The sequence below is a fragment of the Brassica napus genome, chromosome A2 (genome assembly GCF_020379485.1).
Source record: "Brassica napus cultivar Da-Ae chromosome A2, Da-Ae, whole genome shotgun sequence".
Classification (NCBI taxonomy): Eukaryota; Viridiplantae; Streptophyta; class Magnoliopsida; order Brassicales; family Brassicaceae; genus Brassica; species Brassica napus.
The window spans coordinates 4,871,493-4,890,673 of record NC_063435.1 but is presented as its reverse complement, the minus strand read 5'-3'; the positions used below and the strand labels follow the sequence as shown (position 1 = coordinate 4,890,673).

The following is a 19,181-nucleotide window of genomic DNA, read 5'->3' as shown; positions in this document are numbered from 1 at the left end:
TTTAGTGGTGGTAAAAATGAAAAATGATACTATGAAAGTGATAAACATGTAATTTCCCCCCCCCCCACGAAATAAGTAAATAAGTATAAAAGAACCAGCTTGGTCTAGTCTCTTTGTCCGGCTAACACTATCTTAAACCTCTCTCTTTCTCTCTCCAAACTCTCTCCTTTCTTGGATTCTCTCTATTATTGTTCTGTCTTCTTTCACTTGTTGGGTATATTTTATTTGGTTTCTCAATTTCAAAAGGTGGGGGTGGGGGGTTAGGGTTTAGCGTAACAAGTTATGCGAACAGGTGGTTATAAGGTTCAACAGACACTCGCTACAGAGGCTGCTTCTGCCTTGAAGCAATCTCTCACTTTAGCTAGGAGAAGAGGCCATGCTCAGGTTTTTAAAAAACATACAAATTTTGGGAATATGTATAAGGTTTTGATCTTTTAATGTCCTATTTGCTAATGAGAAAAGCTTTTTGTTCTAAATGTCCAGGTCACTCCTCTCCATGTTGCAGCTACATTATTGTCATCAAGGACAAGTCTCTTGAGAAGGGCATGCATTAAATCTCACCCTGGTTTTCCTTCAAATTACCAGTTTGCCCCTTCCCCTCACCATCATCACCAAAACCAAAACCATCCTCTTCAGTGCAGAGCTCTTGAGCTTTGTTTAAATGTCGCACTCAATAGGCTTCCCACTATTCCTGGTCCTATGTTCCATGGTCAGCCTTCCCTCGCAAATGCTCTCGTCGCTGCACTAAAAAGAGCTCAAGCTCACCAGCGACGAGGCTGCATCGAACAACAACAACAACAACAACAAGAGCAAACGCAAACGCAGTTTCTTGCTGTCAAAGTGGAGCTTGAACAGTTGGTTATATCCATTCTCGATGACCCGAGTGTGAGCCGGGTCATGAGAGAAGCTGGATTCAACAGCACCGCCGTGAAAAACTGTGTCCAAGAATGCTCAGTTTACTCCGTCTTCCACGGTGGTTCCGTCGTCGGAGTTTTCTCTTCTCCACCTTCTCCCGATCAACAACACCACCACCACTACCAAAACCCTAAAGATTTCAACTTTCTAAACCCTAATATTGCTTTATGGCAAACCCATTTCTTAAACCAATCTCCCGACCAAAAGCCACTTTTGGTTACCTCATCTCATCATCAACGCCAAAGAGAAAACGACTTGAAACTAGTCTTTGATGTTCTTTTGAGCAAGAAGAACAAGCAGAAGAACCCCGTGATTGTTGGAGACTCCGTTTCCTTTGCGGAAGGATTCGTCTCCGAGCTGATGGGGAGGCTAGAGAGAGGAGAGATCGATCAAACCGGGGATTTAAAGCAGAACCATGTCGTCAAGTTTCAGTTTTCACCAATGATGTCGAAGTTTATGAGAAGAGAAGACGTGGAGACGAACATAAATGAGTTAAGGAAGAGAGTCGTGTCTCTCACGACCAGTGGCAAAGACGTAATTATTTTCACTGGTGACTTAAAGTGGACAATCAAGGAGGTTAATAAAAACGGTGGAATCGATGAGTTATCTTCTTCTTACAGTCCTTTGGATCATCTGGTCGGAGAAATTGGGAAGTTAATCGCTGAATATAACGACGATTTAGACGGTGTAAATGATCATAGTAATGGTTGTAAGAGAAGGGTTTGGGTGATGGGAACAGCTTCGTTTCAGACATACATGAGATGCCAAATGCGACAACCTTCGCTAGAAACACTGTGGGCTCTTCATCCTGTCTCTGTACCTTCTTCTGCTAATCTTGGCTTAAGTCTTCATGCCACAAGGTAAACTCTTTTTTCTTACTTTTTACCATTAATTACTCTAAAGTTGAAAAAAAACATTATCGTCTGTCATTTATTCACAAAAGTAGTGACATCTTTGTGGTGACATCTTAGTCAAAAAAGGTTTTGCGTTGATAGTGACGCAAGCTAGTATCTATTCTATTAAAAGGGAAGCATTTTTGAAAAATCTATTTAAAAATGTTGTTTGGACCCTTTCATTAACTAACAATATTTTTGGTCTTACCATAATAATTGACTAATAATATATTACTTTATATTTCTCTAACAATAATTTAGTCACTTCTATATATCTTTGTTTTTTTTTTTGAACTGAGCTATATCTCTTTGTTAGACTTATTAAAATCAAATATCTTACAATACGTATAATACCAACTTATTTGATTTTAATAAGTCCAACAAAGATTTATGGAAAACAGAAGTTGGAGCCCTGATACCTTTTGATAAAACCAAATATCTTACCATACGTATAACACCAACTTATTTTGATTTTAATAAGTCCATTCACCAACCAATACGTTTAAAACCAAACATATTGTTAATTTTGGAGTAAACATATCGATTTACTATACGTACTGATATATATATATATTATTGTATTCTAATGTTTGTGGAATATTTATACAAACAAGTTAAAAAGTAATGATATAATATTTATACAAACAAGTAAAAAAAAAAGATCTAATAAATTTTAAAATACGAGTCGGTTTAAATCCATAACTTAAATACCCGTAAAATTCATATAATTTTCAGGTATGTAACTGATTCGATTAGGTTTGGGTATCTAAAACCCAAAGTACCAGTAAGCCTAAAAACTACCTGAGACTCCAAATAAATACCCAAATAAATATACGAAAAGCCCGTATTTTAACCTAAATCATGAATCGAAAAATTAAAAATACTTAAAATTGAATTTCTATACCCAAAATATATTTTAAAATTGGAATTTTACCCAAAACCTGAAACAATAACCAAAAACCCAAACCTAAAATTTAAAAGAATATCCAAATTTCAAACATATACGAAATACCCATACATACCTAATATACTAAAAAGATCCGATTAATTTGGGTACCTGATCGGGTTTCGGGTATGATCCGGACCAGATCAAAACCTGTGGGTCTTAAAAAATAACCAATAGATACTTTATCCTGGACTCGAACCAAACCTATATTTTCAAGTCGGTTTTGGTTTGTGTTTTTGGTCCAGATAAAATAGACAGACCAAAAGAGTTAAATAAAAATATACACACAAAATCTTAAATAAACTTATTTATGAATTATATAATTTTACAAAAATTATCTGCCTCAATATAATAATATTTTGTAACATAATAATGTACAACAATCTACAAATATTAATTCATATCAAATTGTTTATACTTTTAGAAAAACCCGCGCTTTCTAAGCACGGGTCAAATCTAGTATCTATGTTAATCTTAGATAAAATCGAATCTTTATGTCGCAGTTCAAAAATAAAGATAAGATAATTTATTTTTGAATTATTGTGTTTCTTGCAGAGGTTACTTGAAACGGGTCCCTTTTTGTTCTCTGAGTTACTCAGATCAGTGTCTCACTGAAGCCAAAACTCTATGTCTATGCCTGTCCACTCGCACATTATATAGTCTCATTAAGTACTTTATATACATTTTTTTTTTTTGTTCTCTCTACTTGGACCCCCATAGGTTAAGTAGGAGACCACCTAAGGGTGGCAAAAGGTCGGTCAATTATGGAGAATTTAAACTTTATATTTTGTCCTATTTTTTGGACGTTAGAATTTCAAAATATGGATATATATAGTCTCATTCTATCCATTGGTCATTGCTTGTAGACAAATTCATTTCAAAACTTCGTAGAAGAGAATATTCCTGCAACAAGAGCTTGAAACTTTTGATTTTATGTTTCATATTTTTTTAAATACCGTCCTGTATTAGGGAAACATTTTGTCTTCTTGTCGACAGAACTCTTTCTACTAGAACCAAGTCTCTTTTTACCTTTTACATGATTCTTTTTTAGACGTTTATTTACGAGGGTGCCACTGATCACTCTCTTTTTACCTTTTGTTTATTGCAGTGGACATGAGGCAAGGAACATCAGTAATGTTACTATTGCAAAGTCCTTTTCTAGTTACAATAAAGCTCAGGACGGAGAGACAATAAACTCTGTGCTAAGTTGTTGTCCTGAGTGTGTTACTAGCTTTGAGAGAGAAGCAAAATCCCTTAAGGGTAATCACGAGAAGCTCTTGCCTGCTTGGCTCCAATGTCATGATGAAGACAAATCTCCACATAAAGTAAGATTTTTGAATTTTAAATATACGGTTAAATGATTGATTCAGTTGTAAAATAGAAGATTAAATTCTCGTTTTTGGTGCGATATAGGATGAGCTAATGGCCTTGAGGAGAAAATGGAACAGGTTTTGTGAAAATCTACATAATAAGACAGGTCTATCTAGTCTGATGGGGGAAAACTATTCACTTGGCTTGCCTTATGGGCCATCAACGTTGAGTTTAACGCCGTATCAAAGAGCTACGAACTCAATTGCCAAATTCAGACGTCAGGATTCTTGCACTATTGAGTTTGATTTAGGTGGAGCAATCAATGAAGCTGACCATGACAGCCAAAATGTGAAGACCACACTCGGTTTGGGGCGTTCTTTATCTCGATCAGATTCGGTAAAAGAGACAAGAAAGAAGATGAATGCTTTGGTCAAAGCTTTGGAGGAGAGTATTCCATGGCAAGCTGCGACAATGCGTTTGATGGCTGAGAGTTTAACGGATTGCGTGCTGAACAAGAAAGACGGTTGGATTATGATAGAAGGCAGCGATGCAGCCGCGAAGAGGGTCATAGCTCGTACTATATCTGAAACAGTGTTCGGATCTTACGAGTCTCTTGTTCACATCGACTTTAAGAAGAAAGACAACGAGTCAAAGGCAAGAGAACTGGAGAATCGTGAGAAGGTTGTGTTCTTGATCGAAGACATCGGTTTAGCGGATTCACGTTTCTTGAAACTCCTTGCTGACCGGTTTAAAGAGAACCGGAGGAGTAAAACCGGTATTGATCATCGCCGTGCGATCTTTATTTTGACAAAGGACGAAAATGGGGAGAAGAGAGACTCTGTTTTGGAGATTGGTTTGGAAGTCAGGAGACAATGTCTAGGGAGAAAGAGAAAACCGGAATCTGATTTATCGGTTAAGGAGGGTGAGAATTTTAAGACAGGAGATATCAAGAAGAAATCGAGTTTCAATAGCTCTCATCTCGATTTGAACATAAAAGTTGAAGAAGAAGACGAAGAGGGAGAGATCAGTCCGGTTTCAAGCGATCTAACCGCAGAGGAAGAGATTTCTTCTGGTAGTTTTCTAAACATGATTCAGAACCGGTTTGTTCTTAACCGGACATATCAACCGGGAATCGAGAAGGCAATGACAACATCGGTTTTCAGGGAGGTTTTTCCGGAGGGGGAATTAGGTTTAGCGTGGAGGAGAAATTAGTGGAGGAGATAGGCGGCAATAGTAACTTTGAGAAGGGTGCGTTTGAAAGTTGGTTAAAGGAGGTTTTCCAAACAAGGTTACTAACGGTTAAAAAGGGCGGGGACAAGGATATAAATGTAATTAGGATGGTGTATGGGGGTATAGTTGACAACAACAAATATGGTGGAGGGGTTGGTGGGTACATGTCTTCCGAACAAAGTCCAAGTTTCCAAGTTCGAGTAAATCTTTCGGTTAAAAATTTCTTTTGTTTATTTTCTTTTCAATGTAAAATTTCCATTACTAATGTGGGGGTTTGACTGGTGTAACTTTTCTTTCTTCGAATGTAATATGAACGCGTTTTAAAATGTGTTTTTAAATTTTGCAAAAACCACTCATTAGTGTAGAAAATAATGCGATTACTTGTAGGCATGGCCTTTCGCCTTGCTCTCTCATCCCACTTAGTGTGCGGCTTTGTCTTGTTTTTCTCGTTGGTGGCTGCTGTGTTTAGTCTCCGTTCGGCAGTGGATCACTCGGTCTGCCATTTTTCTTGTAGGCGTATTCCTGAAGGATGAGTTATGTGCGATTCGCTCCCTTTATATGTGGGTTCGGTTCAATGGGTGCAGCCGGTCACGAGAAGTTGGGTTGGAGACGGCATTCAAAGGATCGATGGCATCGTCGTGTGGAGACTTATGTGCCGTCGGAGGTGCATCTGTCTAATGTTTGGTAAGGTTCGTGTTTCGATTCTTCGAACCAGTTTATGTTGGGTCGGGTTACGGAAGTTGCATGATCCGTAGCTTCTAGGTTTGAGGACGCCTATCTTTCGGTAGTTCGCGGCAACCGTTTTCTCTTCTCAGACTTTTCCAGCTTTTTTTGGTCTTTCTGGTTGTTAGTATAGTTTTCCCATTTCAGTTTTTTGTCAAAGTAGTTTTCATTGTATTGTGTAGTTTAATTTTTGCATTCCTTTAATCATTGCAATCACTGTCAAAAACTTGAAAAAATTTAACATTTTACTAGAAAATAATAATACAATTACTTGCATTGCACGAAAAGGAACATTATGATACTCAATGGTTTATATTAATGGACAGTATGAGAAGAAGCCCAATGGGCCTAATCAATCCGCCATTTGCGACTTGGAACCCGCCAAAACGCAACCGTTTTCGAAAGTTGAAACGATTCATCGATCTTCATCCCTCCTCCGACTCTAGCTAACAGTGGCGAAGAAGAACGAAGAGAGAATGAGCTCTGCAACAGCAATATTTGTACCAAAATAACCGAACCAAACTAACTAAAAAGTAACTGAAATATACTTGAATTAACCAAATATTATACGATTTTTTTAAAAAAAGTTAAAAAGTTAAAACTAAAATCTAACCAAAACCAAGGAATTCGAAAACGGAACCGAACCAAATTCTTCTTGGTTCAATTCCGTGAGATTGTGGCCGAACTAACCGAATCTGGAAAAACCTGGCCAGAATAACAGAAAAAATGAATCCGCAGGGCCATTTGTTATATGAATACACACTGGTAATGAGATTCATTGACCTCTAAAAAGGCTCACTGACTAAACAGGGTGATAACCAAAGCATTACTGGTAATCCTCCAGCGTTAGCCTTCTTCCACATCCCAATCCTGGAAGTCCGTGATCTGTGGTACACACACCCTTTATTGGCCAGTTTCAGGAGGGTGTTGCATGCTCCATCGTTCAATCAGGAGTCTTACAGACCTTTGTGTCCATGGGAAATGTAAAAGCCGCGTTCATAGGACACGACCACGTAAATGACTTCTGTGGAAATCTAAAAGGAGTATGGTTTTGTTACGGTGGAGGATTTGGATACCATGCTTATGGAAGACCTAATTGTCACAGAAGAGCAAGGGTGATTGAGGCTAAGGTCGGAAAAGGAAGAGATACATGGACAGGAGTTGAACGTTTCAAGACGTGGAAACATCTCGACGATGAAGACTTGAGCAAGATAGATGAACAAGTCCTTTGGGAAGCTTCCTACACTTTCTTAAAGTGAACCTATGCAATGACAAGACAAATAAAGGTAATTATTTCTTTTTTTTTCTATACTGCCGATCTTTTGATGCTTTGTGTGAGAAATTTCTGCGTTTAGGATTTGGGTTTATACCTAACCTCATGTCATGGACTTGATAAGTATATGTCTGTTGGTCGTTAAAACGTTTTTCAGATGCGCAAAACATGAGATCCTATCTTTCGTTAGGACCACTTGTGTCGAAAACATGTGAAACGAAACACCGAACTTCACTTGGGATTCTTTGAAATGGCTCTTTAATTGTCCTTGTTTCAGTGTGATCCCTTTGACTAGTATATTTATTTTTCAAGAATGACATTATTCAGCATTAAAAATGTTTTTATTAGTTAATTAGCTAATTAACATCATATAATTTGATTTGTTGTGTAAAATCTGTTTACAGATATGTTGAGTTGTCAAATCATTTTTTTTAGGCTATTTGTTGGTTTCGCCACTTTTTTCATTTTGTTGAGGGGAACTTTCTGTTTTTATTTAGCGCTTACACTGTAGAAATTGACAACAGGTCCAGAAAAAAACCCTCGAATATCATCCTAAATATTTTATAATATATTATGCATTTATGCTAGTCTTTATTTTTCTTTTTAAGTTGAAAAAAATCTAGATCTGTACAGTAAGTAGATAACAAGTTCAAGTGTGTAACTGTGTATATTAACTGGAAGTCTACGTTGTTGTCTCCCGAGACTTTGGTTCACTGTCTCATTCTCACACTCTCATTGGCCTTCTCTATATAAAGCTCACAGGTCGAGAGAGACAAGGAGACACTACAAACGATCAGACAGTTTGAGTAGAAAGAGATCTGTCGGAAAATGGAGAATATCGACCAAGAATTCAACAATTACTGGGAACACAACTCCTTCCTCCAAAACGAAGACTTCGAATACGACAGGTTATTTCCTTTTCTCTTTCTCTTACACACTTTCCCGGAAACACTGGAGATTTTGATATTTTGTTCTATCTTAAAGCTGGCCTTTGGAGGAGGCTATATCTGGGTCGTATGATTCGAGCTCGCCTGATGGGGCGGCTTCGTCGCCGGCTTCTAAGAATATTGTATCGGAGAGAAACAGAAGACAGAAACTTAACCAGAGACTCTTCGCTCTTCGATCAGTTGTTCCTAATATCACTAAGGTTCCCTTTTTTTTAATATAGTTTTCATCTGTTTTCTTTTAGTTCCAGGATTCAAGCTTATTACCAATTCTGTTTTTTTTTTTCTTGTCTCATAGATGGATAAAGCATCAATAATCAAAGATGCTATTAGTTACATACAAGGGTTACAATATGAAGAATCGAAGCTCGAAGCTGAGATCAGAGAACTTGAATCTACACCGAAGAGTTGCTTGAGTTTCAGTAAAGATTTTGATCCTGATTTACTGGTTCCTGTCACGTCCAAGAAAATGAAACAGCTTGATTCTGGTTCTTCCCGTTCTCTCATCGAAGTTATCGAAGTAAGTGTTTTTTCGATTACTAGTGAATCAGACATATTTAAGTAAAAAATTCCAAAAAATAAAAAAAATTGTGGTGGTTTTGGGTGATTGAAGTTGAAGGTAACATCCATGGGAGAGAGGATAATGGTGGTGAATGTAACATGTAATAAGAGGACAGACACAATGGTGAAACTGTGTGAAGTCTTTGAGTCATTGAATCTCAAAATCCTTACTTCCAATCTCAACTATTTCTCTGGCATGATCTTCAACACTCTTTTTATTGAGGTCAGCATCTCTCTCTCTCTCCAATTTGCAATTAGTTAATTGCTATTAAGTGATTAAAATTAGTCAAGAAGTGGATAGTAAACTTTTCAAGAAAAAGTAAAAGAAGCATTAAAATATAAAATATTATGTATTACTTTAGTTTTTTTTTTGTTCAAATATGTATTACTTTAGTTAATCTCCATCATCCAATACTTATTATGTAAACCGCACGATACTAGTAGCTTCTCTGGTTTCTCAAAATATTTAAAGTTTTTTTTGTCAACTATTTAAAGTTTTCTTAATATTAACCAAAGTAGAAACAATTTTTTGTATGGTTTTGCAAGTCTTTTAGCTTTTAATATATTTCCTAATTTGTGTAAACCGTGAGTCGAGTTTTATACTAGATTTTGCAATCTCATCCGATTGTTTTTTGAAAGATTTTCTATAGTATAAGTCTCTAGTCGTGCCAAATTATTTTAACACTAAAATGTCTAAATTAGCCACGCTGGCAATGAGCCATTGTGTGATTACTTTATTTGTTTACCTGGCAAAATAAATAAATAAAATGCAAGATATTTGATTTGATACTGATTTAAACATGGACCTTTCTTAGTTGATTTAAAGCAAGATCTTATTAGAGTAAATTAATAATTAAATTAGAAGAAAATATACGCTTAGTCTAATTATTTGGGTTTGGTCGTCTGGTGTATATAGTCAATACATTTTTTTGTTGGCCTGGCAATTCTGTAATTTTGGTCAATTTTACTTGGTACCTTTGACAAAACAAAAGAAGCAAATTGTATGAAACTGAAACTAAATATTTCTAATCCATTGTTAAAAGCGTCAAATTTTTTAAAAATCTTCAAAAAATATGTTTTTTTGTTTATCAGTTTACAAACTACTAAAGAGTTTGTTCTTTTGTAGAAAATGTTTATGCTTCTTTTATGTATGGGTAAATTAGTTCCGGTTTGTAATGCTATAACGTAAATGGGTTCCGTATCGGAAGCTTCCAGTCTGGACCAAACATTGATTGAGGTTCTTTTAAAATCACTTTTGGTCCCACATTTATTGGCGTTTGGTCCATTTGGCTGGTTAAGAAAATAAAATAATATTTCTGTGGTAAGCAGAATCTGATTGCTTCGTAATGAATATTGCTCAACAGCTCGAATTAAATAACGATAGGATATCATGATAAAATATTAGCTATGCCAAATACATTATATATTGTCTAGAGTTATCAAATGCCTCAGTAGAGAAAAAAAGTTCAAATCAAGAAATTATTGAATCTTAGGAGGTAAGATTATGATCGCAATTGCCAAATATAATAATGGGATCTGTCTCTTCTTTGGCTCATGTCTTCATTGGGTTTTCGATTTTGTAATGTCCTGTTAAAGCATTGATGATATAATTAATCTTTTTAAATAAATTGCAACAGGCGGATGAAGAAGAACAAGAGGTGGTGAGGCTAAAAATAGAAACAGGAATAGGAGCATATAATGAAACTCAAAGCCCCACTTGGAGCATCGACTCTCTTTACTAATCACTTTTTTGGTTTTTGATTTGTGTTTTTTTTCTTTACAAATTAATAATATGTCTCAGTTTTCGTTTTGTTTGTCCATCATGAAGACTTATTTTGCCGTTTATATAATGTTTCTAATTATCGTACTCCTTGATTTGGGGGGTGGTGGTGAATGGTATAGTTTGTCTTTGTATAAATTGAAAGAAAGGAGATTTGCGTCTTATTTATTCACAAATAGATAATGAATTTTTGATTTGACCAAAAAATAGATGATGATGCAGTTTTGATAGTGTAAGGTAAATGAAGAGTAGGACCAATGAATCAATAATTGATTTACACTTTTGTCAACAAAAGAAAATAATAGCATGCCATTGTTGATAAAAGTCAAGATAGTAGTAACCCTTTTAATGCTAAACATTTAGTTGCTATGTTTTAATGGACAAGTGTTGGTGGATTCCATTTTTCAAAAAGCCCTTTGAAATCGAAAGAAAGCACTTCGATATGATTAACAACAAAAGGAAACAATAAAGAAAAACTTAAAAGAGTTGCACAAAATTTTTACCTAGCACAAACGGCAAGAGGTTTACCAGTATTGGAGCAGTTCTCCGGCAACATGGTGATAGCTAACTTTTTTGTTCTTGGCAGGAGGAGGAACTGCATCTGCCTCTGCGGTTACTCAAGTATTATCAGAGACATTAGCCTCACACAAGACTCACACTCACCAGAGAAATTAGACTTACTAGTTGAGTTGGTTACTTGGCTTGATGTCTGTGTGTTTTTTAGACAGAAGATTAGGATCATGTCCATTAACATACTTGTACTTGATCCTCATGGATTTTTAGCTTCTCTTTCGTATCCAGCTCGGTCTTTACATTTCTAACATCAGCAGCTACTACGTCAGGCTCTCGGTCTTTTTACTTACGCCTCAGAGTGTACAGGTCCTCGCACAGTTTTTCTCTCTCTTTGCAACCTGTCCTCTAACCAGGTTGGTTCTCTCTGCCAGACCCATTCCACATGAAGAATAAGGCAAAAGTGGTTGTTTTGCGTTGCTTTAGCTCTCTTTTCAACACTCATATGAGATAAGATTGGTTTTAAGGGAGATATGGTTTATAATGAAGCTAAAGATCTAAAGCTTCTGAAATCAAGATGCAAACAGCTATTATCTTAATTACAAAGTTGTGTTCGCCTCTTCGCGAAGGTTTGAACTTTGAATCCATGTTTCAGAAAGTTGAACCGTTGAATCCGAAGAAAGGTCGCTGGAACATAAAAAAAATCATGGATTCAAGTCATATGATATCATTTTAACGTTCAAAACACATTGTGCTCGTATATGGAAGTAAGTAACATGGTTCTTGTGCACAGCTTTTTAACTTTAAGCAACTTACCGGAGAATCGTAGAATTTGATATAAAATCGGGAGCTATCTATAGAGATCTTAATATGGAGAATCTAGGCCTGGGCATTTCATATTCACATATCATCTCGCTAAGCTTTCCGTTGACGCCTGGTCCTAATCAGTTCTCCATATGCATGCAGCAGATTTACCAGCAAATGCAATGGTCCCTCCGCTTTAAAGCAGTATCATCACATACTAAAAGCAACAAATAAGGAGACGACCATGCATTGTATAAGTGATGAACATGCAAAAGATTGATTTAACGTAGCTCACAAGTTAAGACCACATAACAAGAATCCTTCACTGATATGTCAACTTGAACTTATCACAATATAACACATTAGAGCATGAGCATCAGTGAACCCCCCTTTGGGGTTCACCTTCTTAATTTTTTATTATTAAAGTTTTTCTTTTTTTCATTTTGATTTTTTTTTTAAAAAAAAAAAAAAAAAAAATTGACCAATCGCGGGCCGCCACGTATCGTGGGGCCCGCGCTACAGTGATGAACTTTAGGAGAGAGGGTATCATGCAGAAGAGGTGAGAAGGGGTGAGTTCATCACTTTTGTTTTTTTTAATATTTTTTTTTTCTCGTAAAACGTGTGAACCTCCCTCTTGAACCTCTAATGCTCTTGCTTTTAATACCAAATCAGATTTTCTAGCAATCTTTCATCAAGTGGTTACAGTTTCGATAAAGATAGCTCAGAGTGAGAGTTTATTTACGGATTCAGGTTTGCCCATGATCTTAGCGACGGCCTTAGTAACGTCCTTGAGGATGTCGGAGCATGTGGCGGTATCGACTGGTATGTTTGTGAAGAGATTCAGAGTGGGCATCTTCTTTATTCTTCAGAAAAATCAAAGCTATGATCTCGATCCCAAAGCAGTGGCTTTCAGGTTGGTGAAGTTGAGACAACGGTAGATAAGGACATCATTATTGGGAGTCCTCGCTCTTCGGCCCACTTAATTTCTTACCTAAATATGAAGGTCCTTGCTCTTGGGCCACTTGATTGGTACATATTAAATATAATTTCATTTAAATAAATAAGCAACACAAAACGTTAAGAGTATCTTAGTGCTATTTATTTAAATAGAATTATATTTAATATGTACCAATCAGAAAATAAGTTTTAATGGGCTTGTTAAAAGTTCGGCCCACTTAATTTCTTACCTAAATATGAAAAAGTTAGAATAGAATTATTACTAAACAATATTTTTTTTTTGTCAAAGTGCAGATCAACTTTGAACTCTTTCTTCTCTTTTACATTTCTGGCTGGGGACCAATAGAATTTTCTTTCACTTTTTTTTTAGTTTATTTAATCAGCATGGAGAAATATGCAATCTCATAATTCACATTTGTCTTTCCATGCTTATGATAAGCTTTTTAGGATCCAAGATAAAGAGTGACGGACAAGTGAATAACATCATTGGGATAATTGTTTTGCATTGAATAAGTGAACATGAAACAAATAAATTTACAACATCTTATTACTCCTCAAACATTTATCTAGTTTTCAGTTTAAAAAAAAACACTTATCTAGTTAGTTAATCGTATTCTTTGTTTGTTTTCTTTCTTTGGATCCTAAATCCTAATAGGTTACAAAGTTTTATCATAGGTATGGAAGCTGACGATGAAAGAGTTATGCCATTGTGTTGTTTACCCATGCTGGTTCAAAACAATACGATTCGAAATTTAGGCCATGCATAATTGCAACGGTCCCCTCCAATATGTAAGAGAAGAAAATACTTCTCTTGTTAACCCCCTTGTTTCAAAAAAAGAAAAGGAAAATACTACACTTGTTGTTGGACATTTACACATCTCACTTGGATCTTTCTGCATGGATCTTTCTTAATTTAAATTTACACATCTCACTTGGATCTTTCTTAGTTTGTGTTTTTGTTTTACTATTTTTAGTTTCTCACTTTAATTACTATATCAAATCCATATATTATATTCACTCTGTTTCATAAAAAAATATCATTTTAGTTTTTTTTTTTTAATTTTGTTTGAAAAGAACGCCATTCTCCATTTCTAGTATAAGTTTTTACATTAAATTATTTTCTTACATTTTTAAATGACTAATAGATGTTTTGTTAAATCATTTTTATTTAAATAATTGTATAATAAATAAAGGTAGATTACTTATTATAAAACGGAGGGAATATAGTTTAGCAAACTTCTAGCATATCTATGTACATATATGATATATGATTAACTTCCAACGTTAAAAGACTGTACACTTCAGTTCCAATTCATGTTTAGAGATCAGCCGCTCTACGTCTAACATTCTCGATCTCAAAACCAGAATATAACGAGAATAATGAATACACTTGGGGGATTTGAAGATAGTATGTCTCATGAGATATTTTTAGTAGTTTGTGATACTAAAATGAATTTATGGTTAAATTGGGGTTTAAGATATGTGGTACTGGGATATATGCTTCATCAACAACTATTCAGTTTTCTGTATTTTGTCTATATTGATCTTGTGGTTTATGTTAACTTATAGTGTAAGGACAAATTTTCGAAGACCCATTAAATGTGGCCGAAATAACCACATGGTAAGATAATTGTAACAAAGTAAATACAAAATAGTTTTGAATTTCTAAGACAATACTATAACATTTTAGGGCTTCAACATATTACATATCCGCATCTTTTCTGATACTTGATCAATCACAAATATGTGAATTTTCTCTTTGATTTCAATTTTTTAGTGAGAGTGTGAAACAGATAAAAGTAAGAAAAAATAAGCATTTAGATTTTTTCATAGTCATCTTGTTAACCATAATCCTTTTGAAGTCCTCATAAAAAAGAAAAAGAAAAAGGTCCTCATAATGACAAATCACACGCAGTACGTCTCATCTTACCTTTTTAGCAAGAGTCCTATTTACTTAAAGAGTAGACTTCCTAAAAAATTACTCCCTCCTGTTTTACATATGCAATGTAACAATGTAAGTAGTTTAGACTAAAAACACTAATATTAAAAAAGTTGTTACTTAAGAAAAAATAATCTTTAATTAATTAGTTCAATCAATTATAAAAAAAGTTGATATCATTTGATTAGTTACACTATATCCAATAAATATAAAAGTTATCTAGATATTTGAAAATTACTTACATTTTGAAACAAAATTTTTTTCCTTAAACTAGTTACAATAAAAACCGGAAGGAGTAACAAAATACAGTACAGTTTTTCTTTCTACGAAATTAAAGTTTTCAAAATAAAGATAAAAATGAAGAAACGTTTTCTCCAATGATTTACTTAATTTTTTCTTTGCACAAAAATATTACAAAAATATTCAATTTTAGTTTTAGTACTAGTTATTAATACATAACACATTTATTTTCAGGTTTATTAATTTAATCCAATTATTTTGCTTTAACAATAAATCATCATAATTACTATTTAATATAATCTAAACGTTATCATTTAATAAAATTACTATACATAACATAAAAAAAAATTAGATTTATAAAGAAACACTAAACATATACTCCCTCCGTTTTTTATTATAAGTCGTTTTGAAGCTATGCACATAGATTAAGAAAATCATTAATTTCTTATATTTTCGAAACAAAAACATCATTAATTATTTACCTAACCACAATTTAACCAATAGAAAATTAGAAGATATATTATCATTGGTCAGACAACATTAATTACTAATAAATGTTACATAAAAAACCGAAAACGACATATAATTTGGAACAAAAAAGTTTCTCTAAAACGACTTATATTAAAAAACGGAAGGAGTAGTATATTTCCTACAGATGATCAACAAATGAGATTCTTCATTTTATGTTCTTCTAAATCAAAGAGAAGTTCTTTGAAATGAATATATTCACATTCTTCGATATCAACAGCTAATTAGATAAAAAAAATAATAATATATAACTTTGAAATTAAGTGGATAATATTAATACATATAATTTGTTACAAAAAAATGAGAACACGTTATAATTAAAGAGCTACTCAAATTTTTTAAATATCATCTTCAAAATGAAGAAATAAATAGTATTTTCAAAAATTTAAGGCACAAATGTTCATTGATTTAAAATTCCAAGACATAGAAAAATATTGTTGAACCAAAATTTTCTACAGAATGAAGCAAAAATGAAAAGTAAAACACCCTTGGAGATTATTATTATTATTATTTTTACAACAAGACAATATACTTCAATTATACGTGCTGTTAAAATTAAATAGCTAATATGTTTTTCTCCACAAAACTTGTGTGAGAAATGGTACATAATTAGTAATATACCCAGGATGGGTCACATGTTGTCAGAAGAGAAGAATGTAATATAATAACAAAAATAACTTTGGAACAGAGTCATAACAAGGTTTATCCTGTTTTATTTTCCTTGAGGTTCAAATTCTCTCTAGTACACTTCTTTAGATAAGAAAAGTTCATTTGATCAAAAAAAAAAGATAAGAAAAGTTCATCATATTATTTTCAATTTTCTTGAAGATTTTTTTGTCAATTGAATTCTGTGAAATCATTTCTAGTTTGGCTTGTAAGTTCTATTCCTGGTCAAGATATCGATTTGAAGTTTTGTTCTAATTAACAAGTATGCATGATTGGATATGAACCAATGGTGAGCATTAATCTAAAGATTCACGATGAGAATTAATACAAAGGAAATGACATGACAAAATCTGAGCAAATCTGAGAAAAATATGCTGACAAGTGACAAATTTGTATATAACTGACGAGTAACGAATCTGTGTAGACTTATGTCGTAAAATTTTCATATTTGAGAACACGATTATTTTTTCTTTGTAACTATAGAATAAGATATTTTACGGGAATATTTTATCTTCGTCAATATAATATATTTGAAAATTTTATCTAGATATCTATAACGCCCACTACGATATCAAGAAATGGGGCGAAACCTGTTGTAAGGAAAGTATATATTAGATAGCATATAATTAGTCTCTAACGGCTAAGTCATTACTTCTGTATATTAGTTTCCCATAATCATTCTTGTACTCTAACTATATATGTATATCCAAAGTGATCAATACAATTAAGCAATTCCATAAACCTAATATGGTAGCTCCTTTTCCTTTTTTTTTTTCTTTTTTTTTTCCTTCCGCCTCCCTCCATCCATCGTCTTCTTCCTCTGTTTCTTCCTCTGTTTCTTCTTATCTCTCTTAACTATGTCAAAATCAACTGCTGAAAGAACCTCTGTGTTCAACACACAAGACCCACAAAGTACCCTTCTCTCGGTTAACATGTCAAGTGTAACCAAGCTAACACATCTCAACTATGTGATGTGGAGCCGCCAAGTTCGTGCGTTACTTGAAGGTCACGAGCTTCAACACTTCATTGAGGAGACTAACACGGCTCCACCTTCGACAATCATGGTGAATGGAGTGGTCTCTCCAAATCCAGCCCACGCGCCTTGGAGACGCCAAGATCGCCTTCTCTTCAGCTCCATGATCGGCTCGATCTCTCTGCCGGTCCAGTCTGTTGTCACCAGCGCTAACACGACTCAAGATGTTTGGAACACTCTTGCAACAACGTTTGGGAACGCCTCTCGTGGACACATACGGCAGCTCAAACTTCAGATCGAAAGATGTGTCAAGGGCACTAAGACAATCAGCGAGTACCTTCTCTCCATCAAGTCTAAAGCTGACGACCTTGCTCTTCTTGGGAAACCAATGGATCATGAGGATCTCATTGAGAGGGTTCTAGCAGGTCTCACCGAAGACTATAAGCCGGAGATTGACGCTATCCATGGTCGTGATACACCTATCTCTTACGCTGAACTACATGAGAGGTTGCTTAACCGTGAAGCCACCATCATGGCCAGTGAGTCTACTCAGGTCACACCGGTTGTTGCACATGCTGCTGACACTCGCCCCAACCACAACAACAACAACAACAATAATCAACACTGGCGTCGCAACAACAGCAATCAAAACAGACAGCCTCAACACAACAACCAACAGCGCTTCTCTAAGCCATATCTAGGTCGTTGTCAAGCTTGTGGTACTCAAGGCCACAGCGCTAAGTACTGTCCAGAGTTTCGCATGGTCAGGGGATCATCATTCTCGAATCAACAGCAGCCACAGAACCGTAACCACAACTGGAACCAGCAACCAAGCGCTAATCCTACTATGATGCAGCCGTACCAGCAGTGGCCACCTATAGCTAATCCTGCGATGATGTCTGATTCTGCAACATGGCTACTCGACTCAGGAGCATCGCATCATATGACTTCTGATCTTGCCAATCTCTCTCTGCATAATCCTTACCAAGGTGAAGATGGTGTCCTTCTTGGAGATGGCTCTGGCCTAAACATCTCTCACTCTGGTTCACTCTCTCTTCCTTCCTACACTCGTCCATTTTTCTTAAATAAAGTATTATGTGTTCCTGCTCTAGAAAAGAATCTTATTTCAGTATTCCAATTATGTACTGCTAATGGGGTTGCTGTTACCTTTACACCTACTTATTTTCAGGTCAGGGATTTGGAAACAGGGACGCTTCGTCTCGAAGGGAAACCTAGAGATGGAACGTACCAGTGGCCGCACTCCTCTGCTTCGAAACCTCTGCTTGCATTTGCATCGGCCGTGAAGACAACCTTGTCGGATTGGCATTCCCGTTTGGGACATCCAGCTTTTTCTATTCTTCAAAAAGTAGTTTCGCAATTTCAATTACCTACTGTTTCAAATACTTTAATGGCTCAGCCATGCCATGCTTGCTCGATTAATAAAATGCATAAGTTACCTTTTCAAAACTCTACTCTTCGATCTTCTCATCCCCTAGATGTTGTGTTTTCAGACGTCTGGACGTCTCCGATTATTTCAAATAGATGGCTTCAAGTATTATGTTATCTTTGTAGATCACTACACAAGGTACACTTGGCTATATCCTTTGAAATTAAAATCGCAAGTCTTTGATGTTTTTGCCAGGTTCAAGGCCTTGGTTGAAAATCGATTTCAAACCAAGCTTAAAACCTTATACACAGACAATGGGGGTGAATATATAGGGCTTAGAAATTATTTAGCTACACATGGCATTTCTCATATGACGAGTCCACCGCATACGCCAGAACATAATGGCATTGCAGAACGTCGACATAGACATATTGTCGAAACGGGACTTTCTCTCATGTCTCATGCATCCATGCCTCGGTCATATTGGACCTATGCGTTTGCAACTGCTGTTTATTTAATAAACAGGATGCCATCATCGGTTTTAGATTTCAAAACTCCTTTTCAAAATCTTCATGGACATAGTCCAAATTTTCAAAACTTA

At 35.2% G+C, this 19,181-nt stretch overlaps 1 protein-coding gene and 1 pseudogene across 1 annotated transcript; both read left to right on the top strand.

Annotated features, from left to right (window-relative positions):
• Positions 1-131: 131 nt before the first annotated feature.
• LOC106388927 lies at positions 132-5,675 on the top strand (annotated as a pseudogene).
• A 2,225-nt stretch (positions 5,676-7,900) lies between these two features.
• LOC106388936 (transcription factor bHLH35-like) lies at positions 7,901-10,740 on the top strand. The gene is made up of 5 exons (XM_013829112.3): positions 7,901-8,199; positions 8,276-8,438; positions 8,534-8,755; positions 8,849-9,019; positions 10,434-10,740. The coding sequence occupies exons 1-5, from the start codon at positions 8,120-8,122 to the stop codon at positions 10,536-10,538; spliced, it is 741 nt and encodes a 246-aa protein (XP_013684566.2). The 5' UTR covers positions 7,901-8,119; the 3' UTR covers positions 10,539-10,740.
• Positions 10,741-19,181: the final 8,441 nt, after the last annotated feature.

Bases quoted from the DNA above. Each gene is read 5' to 3' on its own strand.
- LOC106388936 (XM_013829112.3), top strand. From the start codon at position 8,120: ATGGAGAATATCGACCAAGAATTCAACAATTACTGGGAACACAACTCC. The intron at 8,756-8,848 runs GTAAGTGTTTTT...GGGTGATTGAAG, and splicing joins CTCTCATCGAAGTTATCGAA to TTGAAGGTAACATCCATGGG. The intron at 9,020-10,433 runs GTCAGCATCTCT...AAATTGCAACAG, and splicing joins TCAACACTCTTTTTATTGAG to GCGGATGAAGAAGAACAAGA.